Source organism: Pan troglodytes, chromosome 2 (genome assembly GCF_028858775.2).
Source record: "Pan troglodytes isolate AG18354 chromosome 2, NHGRI_mPanTro3-v2.0_pri, whole genome shotgun sequence".
Taxonomy (NCBI): domain Eukaryota; kingdom Metazoa; phylum Chordata; class Mammalia; order Primates; family Hominidae; genus Pan; species Pan troglodytes.
Genome location: NC_086015.1, coordinates 146318515 through 146335786, shown reverse-complemented (window position 1 = coordinate 146335786; position 17272 = coordinate 146318515). Strand labels below are relative to the sequence as shown.

Below are 17272 nucleotides of genomic sequence, written 5' to 3'. Positions count from 1 at the left end.
ATTTCCTAACTTTGCTACATCTCCGCCTGCTCACTGAGTCCTGCCTGTGTAGCCTTTAGAGTTGCAAGCCATGTATTAGCCTCCTGGACACGCCCTGCTCCTTAAGCTTTGATGAGGCCACCTTGTCCTGTAAAATTTAAACAAGATTGCCCAGAATCATCATCTCACAGTTGGGTAGAAACTTTTCTCCCTTCCAGACACCTCTTGGGGTAAACCAACACTTCCATGGACCAACTCTACCTCCAGATTTCCTTTCTGTGAATTTGCATTCGCCTACCTTTCACCTCCTTGTAGGAACTGGCATATTTTTGCCTCATGTCATCCCATTTGTCACTACCTTGATCCCTTCAACTTTCAAAGCACCACTCACTAAAGGCTAGGCATGTGGAAACCTTCACTTGAGGTTTGGGGAAACCAAGGTGACTATACGGCAGCACAATTGAGCAAACAATTCCACCGTGGGCCCTGGCTCTTCCAGTCATTGGCCATTCTCTTCTCTTCTGGGGAGAGCCACTGTGATCTCCCCTCTTGGTCTCCAGTATCCTGTCTTGTTTGTTCCCTGTTATTCCACCCTTTACCTCTTCCCCTCTCCTTTCAAGCTCTTTCCCACAACCCCCAAATTTCCTGTTTGGGTTCTTTACAGAGCTTGTTTCCACCACTAAAACAGCCTAGGACAGTGTTTTGCTAAACAAAAGTCATTCTAAGAGGAATTTTGGCCAAAGGCACTTAAACTAACAATTTTTTTTTCTGCTGCACAAAAATGCATCTCTAAAGATACCGATAACACCTGCTCCTTGTCTGAAGGCATAATGCCATAGGACGAGTTTCTCAGAAAGCACTGACTGGGACAAAAAGGGTTTGCTATTTTGTTGGTATCCCTTAAATGGAAACAGGGTAGTCTCTGATGTACCAAGCAAAAAGAAAGAGACTTTGCCATGCACTAGCTGTGTGACCTTAGGAAAATTACCCATGTGAACCTTCTACATTCCCTTCTGTAAAATGGGGACCATAATGATACCTATTTCATAGAATCGTGATGAGAATCCAATGGAATCACACTTATAAAATGCTTTGCACAGTGACTGGCACATCATCATTCTTGCTATTTAGGGCATTTGAAAGTGAAATGAAAATGGTGATAGGAAGTTATAAAGAGCACAGCACATGAAGTCACTTGGGAAATGTGAAAATATAAATGAGAAACTATGTGAAGTAAAGATTTAACCTAAATAATGTGAACTCAGAACTCACATCCTTGGGAGAATACTGGTCTCACCAGCAAGTAGGTCTGGTTAAATAACAGGACTAAAAACAATTGATATGAATGTTATTATCTCAGAAAGAAGATATGTTCTCATTCCTATTTTCCTTTAGAGAGGAATAATGTAACAGCATCCTTCATGTAAAAATACTTAGCACCAATATGAGAAATGAAACATTTTAATTCCTCCCAGGAGCTAGTTCATTCATAGAAAGACTGGGAGCTTGCCAGAGCAACTGGGACATCTGAAAATGGAAATGTAATATTTAGACTTCTACATTGTTTCTGAAAATTTTTTCAGTTCCTGAAATGGTTAAAAGATGATCATACTGGCCATGACCTCTACATGTCAAAAACAAATACAGCCTCAGCCAACATGTCAGTAACACATTTTCCTACTCAACTCAAAAAATGTGTTGGACTGTAATTCAGTTGTTACCTTTCGTTTGGGGCCTTCAATTTGTTTGTTTCTCTTTCAAACATTAATGTGGAAAAACATTTGAGGCCTTCCATGGGCATTATTTGGTATTCCTTTTTGTCTATATTAATTTGCCTTGCTTTTTCAGCTTCTGTCTGCCCCATACATATGAAGTCCAGGACAAGAGAGGAAATGGGCCTATAAACAAACAATTCCAATCTGTAGCAGCACACACTGACAGATCTATGCAGGAGGCAGTCGGAGGAATAAGAGGACAGAAAGGCATTTCTGCATCTTGGAGCAGGGCTGATGAATAAAAGTTTCAAAAAGATCCAGGGTCTTAATAATGAGATTCACAAAGTGGAGAAGAAATGGGAGGCAGGCGGTGCAGTAGAGAGCGTGGAGAAGTTATTCAGAGGAAAATGGGACATATCAAGCCTACAATAAAAAAACTTAGCTGACTATACTTAACATAATAAAGAGGTATATCAGTTTGTTTAGCACATCTTGTACATTTACTCCTTGACCTTATTGTGACTTGACCTTTTGCTTTTCCATGCATAGACTTTCTGTCTCTATTACATACTACGCAAATCAAGGGAGAGCCCTACAAAAGTTACAGAAGGAAGGGAACAGCCAGAGGACAAGGACACCATGTTCTTCATCCTCATGCAAGACATCTGACCTGTTCTTCTGAGAGGAATCCCAGGAACAACACACGCTCTCTCAGCCTCCAGCCGGATCAGTTCTGAGTGTTCTCAAGCCCAACCAATGATTGAGGGGGCACTGTCAATCTCTTGCTGCAATCATCAAGGATTGTTTGTCATGTATGCACTGACCTCTTTGGAATTCCATCATGCAAAGTGCGCTTGCTTGTCTTTGCTTTCATTATAGTTACCCACAATAACTCATACCTTTGCACTCATTTTCCGAGAACTTGTAGGACACCATTATCTGCTGTCTCCTATAGCCAGGCATTTCATCCTCTGCATCTGGAAACAGGGCCAGCTTCAGGGATATACAATCTGCACAGTTACACAGGGCCCCCCACTCAGAAGGACCCCAAACTTGGTTTCATTCTGTGCTGCTGCCATCTTGAAAGGCTTAATCGTTTTTTCAACAACGGCATTGCATTTTCATTTTGCACTGAGCCCTGCAAATTATGTAGTTGATCCTGTCTAGAAGACTAACTGCTTCAAGGTAAATTTCTATCAAGCCCTGTCTTTACACCTGGGATGGGAGCCATTACAGACTGGTTCTGAGTACAGCTTTTAGCCCCAGTGATCATTTTCATTGCCATTCACTTGGTAGGGTGACTATTACCAACCTAAAAGTTCAAGCAGCCCAAAAATACTTTTGACATTTGATTACAGATAACTGGTTTGACCAAAAGTTAAGGTTTATCCTTGGCCATCCTTTATCATCCTGTTACCATGTATACAGACAGGCTCCTGCTCCTTCAAAGCTCCTTCATTTAGAAACAATACCAGCACCCCCTACCCCAAACACTGGTTCATACAGTTTCCAATTCTATAAACTTAACGTGTTATGCAAAGTTCAACATTTTCTTAGCATAATTTGATTAAGGATGTGCAGAATTACATCAGATGTAATAAAAGCCAAGCCCTGTAATTTCAATTATTAAATACTTGTACCAAAGCCTGTACCTGAGCAGTTCAGTGGCTCATACTTGAACTGCAAAAGTAGCAACTGAATGTACAGAAAGCAGGGAAAGTATCTGAATGAATTGTTTTCTTAGCTGTGACAGATTTGAAAAGGGTTTCCTCAAGGTGAAGGACAAAAGGGGTCTATAAACTGTGCATTTACCTCAGGACATCCCATCACACACCTCAAGTCATTCCTCAAATTGTGATTGTCATTTTCTACCTATCCCCATTGGATCCTGACGCAGAACTGTCAAGCTTTCTAATATAACAATTGGCCGACCACTCACTCTCCAGAAGCCTGAGATCAAAAGTGTGCCTCACCACACATCTGTTAGCTGGGATTAGAACATTCTCTCATCCAGATCTCTTCAAGACGATGCAGAAACTCAATTGCATGTGTGTGTGCATGTGTGTTGTGTGTAGGGAAGAAAGAAAGTTGGAGGAGGATGGTAAAGTGACACCTTGTCCTTATTTACCGTGCCTACATGATGAGACATGCTTTTCATTTCCCTCTTGCTCTTCCTAGAGTCATCTCTAGAGTCTGCGTTTCCAGACCTAGGGAATATTAATTTAATAGCCTCCCCCAAATTCACATTAATTTCAAACCAATCACATAATCCAGCTGCAACTGTACTGTGTACAACAGAAATCCTGGACAGAACTGGCTGTGGCCAAGCAGGGAATGTATGGGAACAGGCAGCCATTGTCTCGTTCAGCATCCACAATAGGACAAACTTCCTGAAAGTAACCATCCCTACACCTGCAGAAAATCTATTAGGTGGGTGCAAATGTAATTGCAGTTTTTACCATTACTTTCAATGACAAAAACCACAATCACGCTTGCACCAACCTAACACATCACAGTCCATCAAACCACACATTCACAGCACTCAAAACAATAAGTGCCACATGACTTCTGCAAAAAAAAAAAAAAAAAAAAAAACCAGCTTTTTAGCCCTCCCTTAGACCCCTGGACAACATTTGCTCCATCACAGTCCATCAAACTACACATTCGCAGCACTCAAAACAGTAAGTGCCACATGACTTCTGCAAAAATAAATAGCTTTTTAGCCCTCCCTGAGACCCCTGGACAACATTTGCTCTGCAGGTTTGTTCTGATCCCCGCCCTTATGGTGCTCATGCAACTGGGAAAACAGTAACAATCAAATTCCTTACTTTGAAACATTTACCTCTCCACATTTAGCAATTCTGCATTTTTTCTCTAATTCATCGCTGGGAAATAGTCTATAAACAGTTGCCCCGGAAATCTTGAAGATATTCCTATTGCTCACTCCCCACATCTAAATAGAGCCTATGGCTTATTTCCTTCAGCAAACTTTACTGAACAGGCTGGCATTTTCTCCACACAGGTAATACATTCTTCCACTCTCTCCTTTCCAAGTATTTTCAAAATTTGATAGTTGCATATTTCATTCACTTATTTAATAAATATTTATCATGCACTATGTGGTGGACACTGAAGGGTATAGATTTGCTCTGGCCCCTGCCTGCAAGGTATCCACTGTCAGTCTGAATGAGGTCTTTGAGTGGCTCTGAGCTCCTTGAAATTTAAGCCCCCAGCCTGTGCCTCTGCCTTGTTCCAAACTCAAATTTGTTGACTAAACGCACTGGGTAAACTTTGTTTTATAAGTACAGCTTACTCATTAACAAAGGCATTCCAAAGTCAAGCGGTAAGTAAGGAGTGCTATCATTGAGCAGAATTTGAAAATGAAAATCACTGACAACCTGCTCTAAAGAATATTTTCTCTTGCTGACGGACATATTGCCAGCTTGGGAAACGTGAAAGGATCTCTTTCATATTTGCTGCCTCAAGAATGGTCACAGGCTCTGTTGCAATTTGTCATAGCACAGGTCTGCTTGCACTAGGGGTTGACAGAAGCTTGTTAACGCCAAAAATGCTTCTCTCTCCTTCTCAAACCTTCGGAAGCTGAATGTCACTGATATGACTAGCTCAGCCCTTAGTGGGAACAACACCTGTCTCACTTTCCTAGAAGGCAGCTAGGTACAAATCTCCAGGAGCAACAATTCACCTTTTCAAATTACAGAGCACAGGAGTGGCAGAGTGGAGAGAATGCAGCTGCTACAAAACAAGATTACGAACGGAAACCCTGTTCAAACAGAGCAAGCAGAGGATCTGTTGGTGTTTAGCTTAAAATTTCATCTGAGCAGAGGCCACAAATGCTCTGCCAGCTGCAAAGGCTCTATCTAGCATCTAATATTGTTTTAAATACAAGATCCAAAACATCATAATTCTACTTTAACACAGTCCAAGTCCTTAGATAAGCTGAAAGAAGAATGAATTCACTGCTTGAAAATCCTTCACTCAACAACTAGGCATGAATTTCACCACGATTGTTAAGAGCTGATTCTAATGCCACACAAAATTTGTTTATAAATGGTTATTTTATTCAGAGTGGTTGCTTTTTAATGATGCTCTCTTAATTTCCTATTAAATCTGTTTCATCTATAGCCATCCAATATTAGTATTTATTTTGTTCATTTAACTTTAAAGTATTCTTAAATTAAATCTATTACAAATATTCTATTGCTGGTGAAGCTAATTCAGCATAGGCACTACCACAAAAATATGGAAAACATGATCAATGTATTATAGATGTAATCTGGCTTCAGAAACACAATACTAAAAACTATTTTAGTAAATTAAGAAATAAGCATTCTAGATTGTGTTATAAAATCCATTTCTAAATATACCCCTTTTTAAACCTTTATGCTTCTTTACCTTGGAATTCTTACCAGTGTAGCTAGATTTCGTATTGCAATGGTAATTATACTTAAGAATCATTGTGTGTTAAAATATTCCCCACGTACACATTATTTTTATCATCTTTTCCCTAAAATAAAATTCTCAGCATTTAACCTATACATGTTGGCTTTCAGAGATCTCATAAAAAATCACAGTGAAATAAAACCATGATGATAGTGAACTTGTACTGTATTTACTGTCATATACAACTACACTGTCTCTTGTTCCCATTTGGGCTTCACAATTTCTTCTCATAGTATAACATTCTGCAGAATGTTTCAGTACCAAATGGGTTCAGGACACAACATCATAACCACTACAGGAAAATGTAACGGTTTTCTCCCTGGAAAATACCAAATCTCAAAATCCTACACACTAGTTCATTTTCATTTCCTCTTTACCACAATTCATTATCATATCTAAAAGAAGCTCTTGGCTGAAGCCTTATACTGTCTGCAGCATGTTACTTTCTTTGCAAATTTACTTTTAGGAAACATGATAAAGAAAAGCAACATATTTCACAGGCATCCCAAGTAAAGCATTATAAATTCATATTCTCTCTTGCACTGATTTAAATGGGAAGCAAGTAAGAAAAGGGAAAACCCTTACGGTTCTCAGATGAAACTTCGCTGCTTTCATCCACCTCCACATACCGTGTCAGGGTCAGAAAAACACTCCAAACAGATACTTCTGTCACTTTGCTAAACCAAAGAAGCTGCTACCATCGCCAGCAATATGTTCACGCTACTTTCCTGAGGTCTGTGTTCTAATCATCAGAACTTTTAAAAATTACATACTTTTTAAAAAAAATCCTTTTTCTGAACCAACCTCAGGACCAAACTGCTTCAAGGTTCCCCATTTTAACTGAAGAGGAATGAAAAACCAAATGCCTTCAAGTCCTGAAGGAGTTGCTTCTTCCTGTGTTCAAAGTTGAAGAGAGTAGTGTGCTTTTTCTTCCACTGCCCTGTTTGGTTTCTGCCTTTAGAATTCAAAGATGTGTTTCACTCCTGGACACCTAACAGGCTGAGATTTACATGTGAGAAAACATCCCCCAGGTTATTACCAAGGAGGCAAAAATTGCTCCCACCCAGTTTAGCTGCCTTTCAGGAAAGAGACTGGAAAAATGCAAACGAGGGAGGGGAAGGAGATTCTATCTGAAGCTGAGGACAAGTAACACAGGTGAATCCAAAGTAATGGAGGCAAATATTAAAAAGAATATTATTTATTATCTTCTTTATTAATACTCACATGTAACCTTTGCTTTTACACAAAAGTCTACTTTAGAAGAATGAAGAATGCCTCCTCGGCTTATCATGCCCAATGGGGCTTTTTGTTTCTGGACCACTTCCCCTTTCTCCACCCCCACCCCCACATCCAAATTACTCTTAACATGTTCACAGATACCACGAATATTTTGTAAACAAGATTTGGGTTACTGGAACTTGATTTCATTAACATCCCACTTCAAAATGGAAGGCAGGTGGAGGACAGGGTAAGAAATAGGAGAAAGAGGACAAGAGAAGGCAAAGGAGAGAAGAAGAGGGGCACCTGGTCAGAACGTTCAAGTCTTGCCTTTTCTTAGGGGTGTGTATTTTGTGGCTGTTCCTTGAAATGCACTGACTCAAAACATTGACAGCAAGTGTGTGTGTGATTATTTATATATCTATAATAGAATATGTGGGCTTCCTCCGTTTGAGTCTGGACTGTGTCTATTTAAACACACTACGATCCTCTTTATAGGTATCACCACAGGGAATCAGGTCTCCTGGGAACCCCTTTTAGAGACGGGGCTTCCGAAGCAGGGTCTTGCTGAGGTCTTTGACCTCCTCAGGGCTGTTGACCCGCTCATAGCCCAGGACGGCCATGGGCTGGTAGCAAAACTCCTCCACCTGTTTGATCTGCTGGAAGGTGAGGGCGGTCCGCCAGGCATTGGCGGCCTGCGTGGCATTGCGTGCAGATACCACGAAAGGCTTGGAGGAGGAGCCCGAGCCACTGGTCATGTTCAGGGCAAACTGCTCCATTTCGGGGCTCACCAACAGTCCCACAAAATCGTACACTCTCCGTAGTGTCTTGACGGGGTCTCCCACCAGGTCCTCGTACCGCACCACCAGGTAGTGGCCCTGCAGCCAGTCAGGGGGCTGCAGGGCTGTCTGCAGCGTCTTAGCCATACTATTGCAGATGACCTCCATAGCGCCCAGAGCGTGGTAGTCTGCGGGGCCGCCCACGCCCTCCTTCTTGGCGCCAAGCTTGTGGCCCGCGGCCTCCAAGAAGGGCATGCGGTGAGCTCGCGGGTCTCGGCTGCGCACCACCTGTAGGCTCTCACGGATGAGACCGTGGCGCGAGCGGATCCGTGAACTCGCCACCGCGCGGGGATCACGCACCAAGTGGATGACTTTGAGGTCCAGGGCCGGGTCTCGCAGCAGTGGCGCCAACACCGCCACGTCGAAGACGCGCACACCCTTTATGACTAGTGTGCGGTACTTGCGGCACTCCTCCTCGAAACGCGCCAGGCGCTGTGGCGGGCACTTCTTGCACACGCGGTCGTCCACCAACCCCACGACCTCCTTGCGGTAGGCGGGGCAGAGTGGTGACGAGCACACCACCTTGTTGGTGGCTGCGCCGAAGATGCCCAGCGTGGTGAGGTTGCGCCCCCCGCTGCCCGCGGGGCTATACAACTGGAAGACAGAGAGGTCGCAGCGGTAAAGAGCGCTCAGCATGTCCCGCGCTGCCCCCTGCAGGGAAACGGCGTCCCCCGGATACAGTTTTTGCCATACATGCCACACTGGCTCGTAGAGAAAGAACACCTCGGGATTCTGGTTGAATAGCTCGCCGAAGAACGACGAGCCAGAGCGCCACGTGGTGAACACGTACACCAGCTGCCGCTTGTCCCCGACGCCCCCGGTGCCCCGAGTGCCATTGCCTGGAGGGGCCGCAACCCCCGCCATCCCTGCCGCGGCTGCAGGAGCCGCCCCGACGGCGGCAGCGGGAGGGCGGTAAGGAGTGCGGAGGTCCAAACGGGCATGAGCACGGGGCGGCCCGGCCGGAGGCGGCCCTGGGCGCCCCCAGCTGCCTCCGGCTGCCCCCGCTGCGGCACCCAGCGGCCCGTCGGGGTTGCACTGCTGCAGCGGCTCCTTGTGCCACTTGTAGTCCAGGAGGTTGAGCATAGTGAGCACCAGCAGCAGTGCATAGCCCGCGCACAACACCAGCGCCTTCCTACGGAACACCTTCATTCCGAGAGGGGACGCGGGCCAGCGGCGTCCTGGGCGCCGGGGCCACTGCGGGAGCAGGGCACGCGGCGCGGCTGCAGGCGCAGCCTGGAGCAGCCGAGGGAGCGCGCCCGGGGGCAGAGCTCGCTGCGGGCTGCGGCTCATCACAGGCACAATCCGGGCCGGCGGCGCGGCGGAGGCAGCCCTGCAGCCCGGGAAGGAGACGCAGCGGGCTGGCTGCTGGCGCCGGGACTCGGGCCGCGACTCCGAGGCGGGCGCGGCGGCTGGTCCCCAGCGCCCAAGGCTGGCTCTCCCATGGCAGCGGCTCCGGGAAGGACCTGCGAGGGGAAGCGGAGTGAGCGGATGCGCCCCAATCTCCCTCCCAGCCTCCTCCTCCTAAGTAATGCCCCCCTCGGTTCTGCCCGGTTCCTCCGCTCACCTGGAGCCGAGGGCGCGCCCGGGAGCGGCCCCGGATCACCGCCCGGCGGACTGTCCGGCTGTCACTCGTTCCTCGATTTCGCTCCCTCTCGCTTCCGCTGGGGGTCCCCGCACCTTCGAGGGGTCTGGGGAGTCGGCCGACTTATCCCTGGGCAGTTTCCGGGCAGCGGGCGCCCTGCGGCTCGGGAAGAAAAACTTTCACGCGGCCCAGAGCCCCGCTCCGCGCTCCGCCGAACCCGGCGCCTCCCGGCTCCAGCGACGTCTCCTCCGCTCTCTCGGGACCGCAGCTTCCTGCCTCGCTCAGGGGAACGAAGCCGGCTGGGGGCGATGGCTGGGGGCGGCTTATATGGGACTCAGCTCCCGGCATAGCGGCGCAGCCCCTCTCGCTTTCGGCCTCCGTGCGGCGAATTTTCCCACCTCTCTGGCAGCGGTGGATGGGGCACAGCGCGACCCCGCAGCGGCGGCGGCGGCTGCTTCCATCACCGGGAGGATGCCCGGGCGGACAGCGCAGGCAACCTCCGCCGCTCCGCAGCCTCCGACTGGCCCAAAGGACCCTGAACACACAGCTCTAGCCAAGGAAACCCAGGTGTGCAGCACTGCCCGACCCGACCCGCCCCGCCCCCGGTACCAGCGCTTCTGGCCAACGAGGTATTTAAGCAAAGAAAGACCCCGCCGCAGCCGCCGCCGCCGCCGCCGCGCGAAAGCGGCGCCCAGGAGGATGCTGCTACCCGACTCCCCTTACGCCGGGCGCCCGCAACGCGCTCGGACCAGCCTCTGCGCGGCTCCTGCCAGCCGGCGCCCGGTTGGTGCGCGCCGCCGTCTGTCGCCGCGGCTCCTCCCCTCCGCCGCGCAGCCCTCCCCCTTCGCCGGCCCCGCCCCCGCCCCCAACGCCGAGCCGGCTCCCACCGTCGCTGCCTTGGGGGCTGGAGACGCGACCCGCTTTACCGCGACGCGCGGGGGCTGCAGTCCACGGGTCCGAAGGCTTAGCTCTCTGCGCGCAAAGCGCCGGGATGCGAACGCTGGATTTGGAGCTCGTCGGTGCCGAGAGCTGCCAGAGAGTTGGATTCTGCGTGCAGCTGCCGGACTCGGCCCCATGTTTTTGCTCTCAGAAAGAGTTGGTGAAGTTTGGGCAGAAATCCCCTGTCGGCCGTCCGCTCCACGCTTCCCTCGGGGCCGACACTGCCAACCTCTCCGGGCACTGAGGACAACTCTGCGCCCTGGAGCGGTGGGAGGACGCGGAGCGCCGTTCTCTGGCTTCCGACACCCTGCCCGCCCTCTCTAGTGGGTCTGTGGCTGCGCCCTCTCGAAGGAAGTAATAAATCTTTCTGACCTTGGGGGTCAGAGGAGACGCTTCAGTTTTCCGGAGGGGCGTGCGGGCGGGGCCGTCTTTCCGCTTTACTGGACCTCTGGCCGGGGCTGCTCTTGTTTCATTGTGCCCCACGCAGATGCTCTCCGCATTTCCGCTCGCGGTGCTGCGTCCACTGTGATTGACGTCCTCTGGAATTGGGGTGATGGGGGAGGGGAACGCCCCGTTCTAATTTGCAGAAAAATACTTGTCCCGCTTCTTGGTTTTGTAGATGAGATCAAAGAACTTGACCCCAAAGGAAACACCGTTGTTGAAAGAAAATCATTTTTCAGTTGCTTTAAGTACTTTTGTTTAAGGTTATGAGGAAAAGCGTCTCTCTCTCCCCCCAACTCCCTCCCTCCCCAAGAACACTAAGCTGTAGCCTCAACTTCATCTGTAGAATGGGGACAGTTGTAACAGCCTCCGGAGACTGAACCGTGGTTGAGTATCAGAGCGCGCACACGGAAGGTTAGACCTGAGTTCAGGCCTCCAAGTGCCGAAAAGGGAATCTCTGTGGGGCCTGAGGCTCAGCACCCTCGGATAAACAGAGCTCTCGCTGATCTGGAGTTTTGTTGCCTCCTGTCCCAATAGAGTTTTTAGAAGTTACTGCACAATTATCTTTGTAGCGTTTCGGGCAGACTTTTCAGAGGAGCGTTCTAGCATTAAAATATTGCTGTTTGCGCCATTATTCTTCCGTGAGTCTTACAGAATCCCCTGAGTACAAAGACTTGAAAAGCGACTTAACTCGCTTTCCATGGGTTTTTAACTCTCTTACGGATTTAGTTTCAGGGGAGAAAAATGTTCAAAAAACTTGATTTATCCTTGTTTTCCAGAAAAACCCATAATGTCACGAGTACAGTTCAGCTTATTTTTTCTCCTGGGGAGGGGGATTGGGACAAGGACACTAGTAGAGCTCAAATTTTATATCCAGCTTTCTCAAATAATATGGCATTGCCTCTGGAAGTGGGTCGAGACAGGCAAGAATCCCTGTTAACAGACGAAGGTGGTAGAGTTTAATTGAGCGACTCCCCATCTTTTCCTTTTCTGGAATCCCCAGCCTCCCTTCGCCTACTCTCTCAAATGCCCCTGCCCCTTTTTCACCACCTCTTTTACCACGAAAACTAAAATGACATTGGTGCATGAAAAGACTGATGGGAGAGAGAGGGAATTGGGGAGGAAAGTAAATCTCAATTTTAATATTCAACATGATTCCAAGAAAAATAATTTCTAATATTTTTCATTTAGTTTCTGGCTTTGTGCTTACCCAGAAAAAAACTGAATTGCATTAGTCGATGTAGGGACCCTTTTTAAAAACAATTGTTTGTATAGAAATAATTCCGTTTGCAATTTTGTAACACTTTACTGGTGTTGGCAAAATAGTAAATCCATTTGCCAGTTGCCCCCCCCAGTGCTCAGCTGGCATAAATTTACGGGTTCTGGCATCTCCACCCTCTCCTTGCTTGCAAATATTTTCCCATTTTGCATGGTGTCATGATTAATTCTGAACTTTGTTATAGCTAATGACATCTGAAAACTTCATAATGCCTTCCTTCCCGCATTTGTTTGGAAATTCCTTTCATTTTAATCTACTTATTTTAGCATAGTAATGACCCAGACATATAATATGTCACATAATAATGTCACTTACACAAGAGCCAGTCATGCCACAGGGCTAGCCTTAATTTCGGCTCACTGGTTTAGTTTGTCACAATTCCATCTCCCCCAGGATGCTCCTTCAGTCTCTGTCTTCTCTGCTGCCTGTTATGTTCTATTGGAAACTGTCAGGCCTCTGAGCCAAAGCTAAGCCATCATATCCCCTGTGACCTGCATGTACACATCCAGATGGCTGGTCCTTGCCTTAACTGATGACATTCCACTACAAAAGAAGTGAAAGTGGCAGGTCCTTGCCTTAACTGATGACATTACCTTGTGAAATTCCTTCTCCTGGCTCATCCTGGCTCAAAAAGCTCCCCCACTGAGCACCTTGTGACCCCCCCCCCCCCCGCACCACACCTGCCCACCAGAGAACAACCCCCTTTGACTGTAATTTTCCTTTACCTACCCAAATCCTATAAAACGGCCCCACGCCTATCTTCCTTCACTGACTCTCTTTTCGGACTCAGCCCGCCTGCACCCAGGTGATTAAAAAGCTTTATTGCTCACACAAAGCCTGTTTGGTGGTCTCTTCACACTGATGCGAGTGAAAGAAACTTGCTGTGGCTTTTGCTTCATCCTGGACAAATGTCCAGAGATCTTCAAGGACCTTCTTCCAGAGTCTGAACTGGGGAAAGATGCAAGGCTGGGTTACCTGAACAGTTCCCTTTTGGGCCTATCTGTGTGAATCCTAGAAGATTCACCTTTGGAAAATGTTTGCCCCTGGGCACCAAGATAGATTCACTCCCTCATATTTTGAACAAATATGCATTTTCAATAGAACTTGAGATTATAGATTCAGGTTACTCATAATCCTTGATTTAAGATATGCTGCCATTGTTAGTCCAAGAGTGGCCCTTTTAAATGTCCTATGTTTTAATATAATGAATATGCATGAACCCATTACACAGCCCAAAAACCTCCAAGAGTAACCGCTCTACTTAGTTTAGAAACTTAGATGAAATGATAAAGTTCTAACAGAAAGAAAAAACAACTTGCTTTAACAATCTCAAAAAGATACAAGACTACTTATGGCCGGGCACGGTGGCTCATGCCTGTAATCCCAACACTTTGGGAGGCTGAGGTGGGCATATCACTTGAGCCTAGGAGCTTGAGACCAACCTGGGCAACATGGCAAAACCCCATCTCTACAAAAACTACAAAAAAATTAGCCAAGTGTGGCAGTGCATGCCTGTAGTCCCAGCAACTCGGGAGACTGAGATGGGAGAATTTTCTGACCCCAGGAGGTCAAGGCTGCAGTAAGCCATAATGGTGCCACTGCACTCCAACCTGGGCAACAGAGTGAGACCCAGTCTCAAAAAGAAAAAGAGGTTGGGTACGGTGGCTCACACCTGTAATCCCAGCACTTTGGGAGGCCAAGTTGGGCAGATCACCCGAGGTCAGGAGTTTGAGACCAGGCTGAAACCCCATCTCTGCTAAAAATACAAAAATTAGCCTGGTGTGGTGGTGCGCACCTGTAGTCCCAGCTACTCGGGAGGTTGAGGCAGGAGAATTGCTTGAACCCAGGAGGCGGAGGTTGCAGTGAGCCAAGATCGCGCCACTGCACTCCAGCCTGGGCAACAGAATGAGACTCTGTCTCAAAATAAAATAAAAGGAAGGAAAAGAAAGAAAAAGAAGAAAAACAGTACCTATAAATTGAAACAACACTATTACCAGAGGGATTTAAAGGAGGTTCCACCAAACTTTCAAGAACTAGATTGTTTCAGTCTTATCTCTAACAGAGACGAGAACAAGAGGGAATATTTCCCCCAACTCATTCAAAGGGGATAATAACTACAGAGGGATTTCAGAGAAGAAATTTGGTACTGTCTCTGATTAATTTATACATAAAACTCTTAAATAAAATATAAGCAAAACAAATCCACTCAAGTGGGGAAAAACAGACAATAAACTAGAACCAATTTGGCTTTATCCCAGAAATATAAGGATGACAATAAATATTTAGTAAGCACCTATAATGTAGCAGGTGCTGGTCTAGCTATGTGAGATGCAAAAGTGAAGCAGACAGGCCTAGACCCTACCTTCATGAAGTTTACACTCTAGAGTGGGAGATACTCAGTGCACACACATTTAAACAAATAAGATTATTTTAGAGAATGGTAAGTACTATAGAAGAAATAAAATATTAATGTGATGGAGAGTGACTGGAAGCAGCTATTTTTAAATTGGGAAAGTGAGGTTTGCAAAGGGGAGGTGACCCTTGCAAAGAATGAGGATGCAGCCAGATGAAAACTGAGGGATGAGAGTTGCATGCAGACGATACTGCGAGTGCAGAAGCCCTGAGTGGGGATGAGGTCTAGCCCAGTGAATGCGATTATGCTGTCTACCTGATTGGGGTATGCCTGGTTTACAAAACCTGAAGGGGTTTCCTTAACATAGACTTTAAAAAGCAATTTGTTAAGAAGCACAGATTGGGCACAGTGGCCCACTCCTATAATCCCAGCACTTCGGGAGACCAAGGTAGGAGGATCAATTGAGCCCAGGAGTTTGAGACCAGCCTGGGCAACATAGAGAGACCCGCCCCCCAAAACCCTCCCACTACCCCTTACCCCCATATCTACAAAAAATATTAAAAATTAGCTGGGCATAGTGGCACAGGCCTGTAGTCCTAGGTACTCGAAGGCTGAGGTGGGAGGCTCACTTCATTCAGCCCATGAGTTCAAGGCTGGAGCGAGCCATGTAGGTGCCAATGCACTCCAGCCTGAGTGATACAGCAAGACCCTGTCTCAGAAAAAAGGAGGAGGTGGTGGCAGGGGTCAGGAAGGGGAAATAAGAAAAAGAAGAAGCACAAAATGGATGTTATGGGAGAAGCGCACACAGGTTTGCTTCTCTAAGAACATATGTAGCTAATTTCTAAATGTGTCACTCTGGTGTTGTCTTTGAGCACCACTCTCTCCTCCCCAGACTCCACTTGGAGCTCCTCAGCCTTTCTGCATCTCCACCTTTGAGACCTAGCCCAGCTGTCTACTTCCCGGGTCTCACCCCAGCCTGGAAGATTGGTAACAAAGCCTGTGGCTTCTTCTTGCAGTTTTTTCCTTCCAGATATTAGAGGACAGGAGCTAGCTAGCTGGACCAGGAGATGTTCCGCCACCACACCTATAACCACTGACTTCTCTAGTCCGCCAGCCATTGCTCTGTTCCCTGTGGTAGGCATCCTATTGGGTTCTGCCTGACCCACATCCATTCTTTTCTGTGGTAACAGTATCTGAACCAATGCACCCCATTGTACGTGGATTTGGTGGGACCTTCAGCCAAAGTACTCCTCCCCTCCTCCCAAGGGGCAGGTACATGACCCAAGCTCAACCAATTAGATGTTCTCTCCATGAAAGTTGCATTCATTCATTCACTCAGTCACTCATTCGGTCATCCTATATGTATTGAGTTCCCACCATGTGCCAAGCAATCTGAATCTTTAGCAGAGAGATTCATAAGAAGGAAAATGGTTGCTGCCCTCTCGGGCCAACAGCAGAGCCCTAAAGCAATGGCTCATTATCTCTCAGAAGGGACCCTACCCTTTTTAAGACTATTGTTTGTTCTTTCTTTAAAGTCTGTGAGCTACCCCAAATGCTTCCCCAAATCCCTTTCGCCTCCTGCTTATGTTACTCACCGTCCATTTCTGTTATTTACAATCAAAAATTTCTGGCTGGGTGCAGTGGCTCATGCCTGTAATCTCAGCACTTTGGGAGGCCAAGGCAGGTGGATCACTTGAGGTCAGGAGTTCAAGACCAGCCTGGCCAACACAGTGAAACCACTTCTCTACTAAAAATACACAAAATTAGCCAGACGTGGTGGCATGCACCTGTAATCCCAGTTACTTGGGAGGCTGAGGCAGGAGAATCGCTTGAACCCAGGAGGCAGAAGTTGCAGTGAGCTGAGATTGTGCCACTGTATACCAGCCTGGGTGACAGAGCAAGACTCCATCTCAAAACAAAACAAAACAAAACAAAACTCTAATTGACAGGCTGGCTCACTGCCTAATTACAGATTTGGTTTCATTCATGCTTTTGTCCCTGTGCCTTGTTCTCCATCTGTCCTTACAACGGGGCTTTCTCTTTGAATCCCCACTTTTAAATTCTGGTTTCTAGAGAGCCAATCATCCTAAGGAACTCCGTCTCTGCCCCACATCAACATCAGTGGCCTCATCATTCACATCTTTCCTTGGGCTTGATTGTCACCATCACTGGCTGGGCTGCTCCCTTGTGACCCCTGACAGCCAGGATTGCCTTTACAATAACGAGTGTACTCTTCTCATTGGATTTACTTCCAAAAACACATCTAATTATCATTATCATTATCTCTTGATTTCTGTCCCAAAGACTTTCTGGGTTCTTTTACTATTATTTAGTTATAGCCCCCTCTATCTTTTTTTTTTTAAGATAGTAGGTATGTGAGGTAGTTCACAAAGAATAAAACCAAAAAAAAAATGATAAAAAGGAAAATAACATAAATCCAGGGGTATGGTCTGTGTAACAATTCAT

At 47.0% G+C, this 17272-nt stretch overlaps 1 protein-coding gene across 1 annotated transcript; it reads right to left on the bottom strand.

Moving 5' to 3' along the window:
- Positions 1-7337: 7337 nt before the first annotated feature.
- On the bottom strand, positions 7338-9522 carry CHST2 (carbohydrate sulfotransferase 2). Its single transcript, XM_516797.8, has one exon. It carries the CDS (start codon positions 9500-9502, stop codon positions 7910-7912), a length of 1593 nt encoding a protein of 530 aa, XP_516797.2. The 5' UTR covers positions 9503-9522; the 3' UTR covers positions 7338-7909.
- Between the last annotated feature and the right edge of the window lie 7750 nt (positions 9523-17272).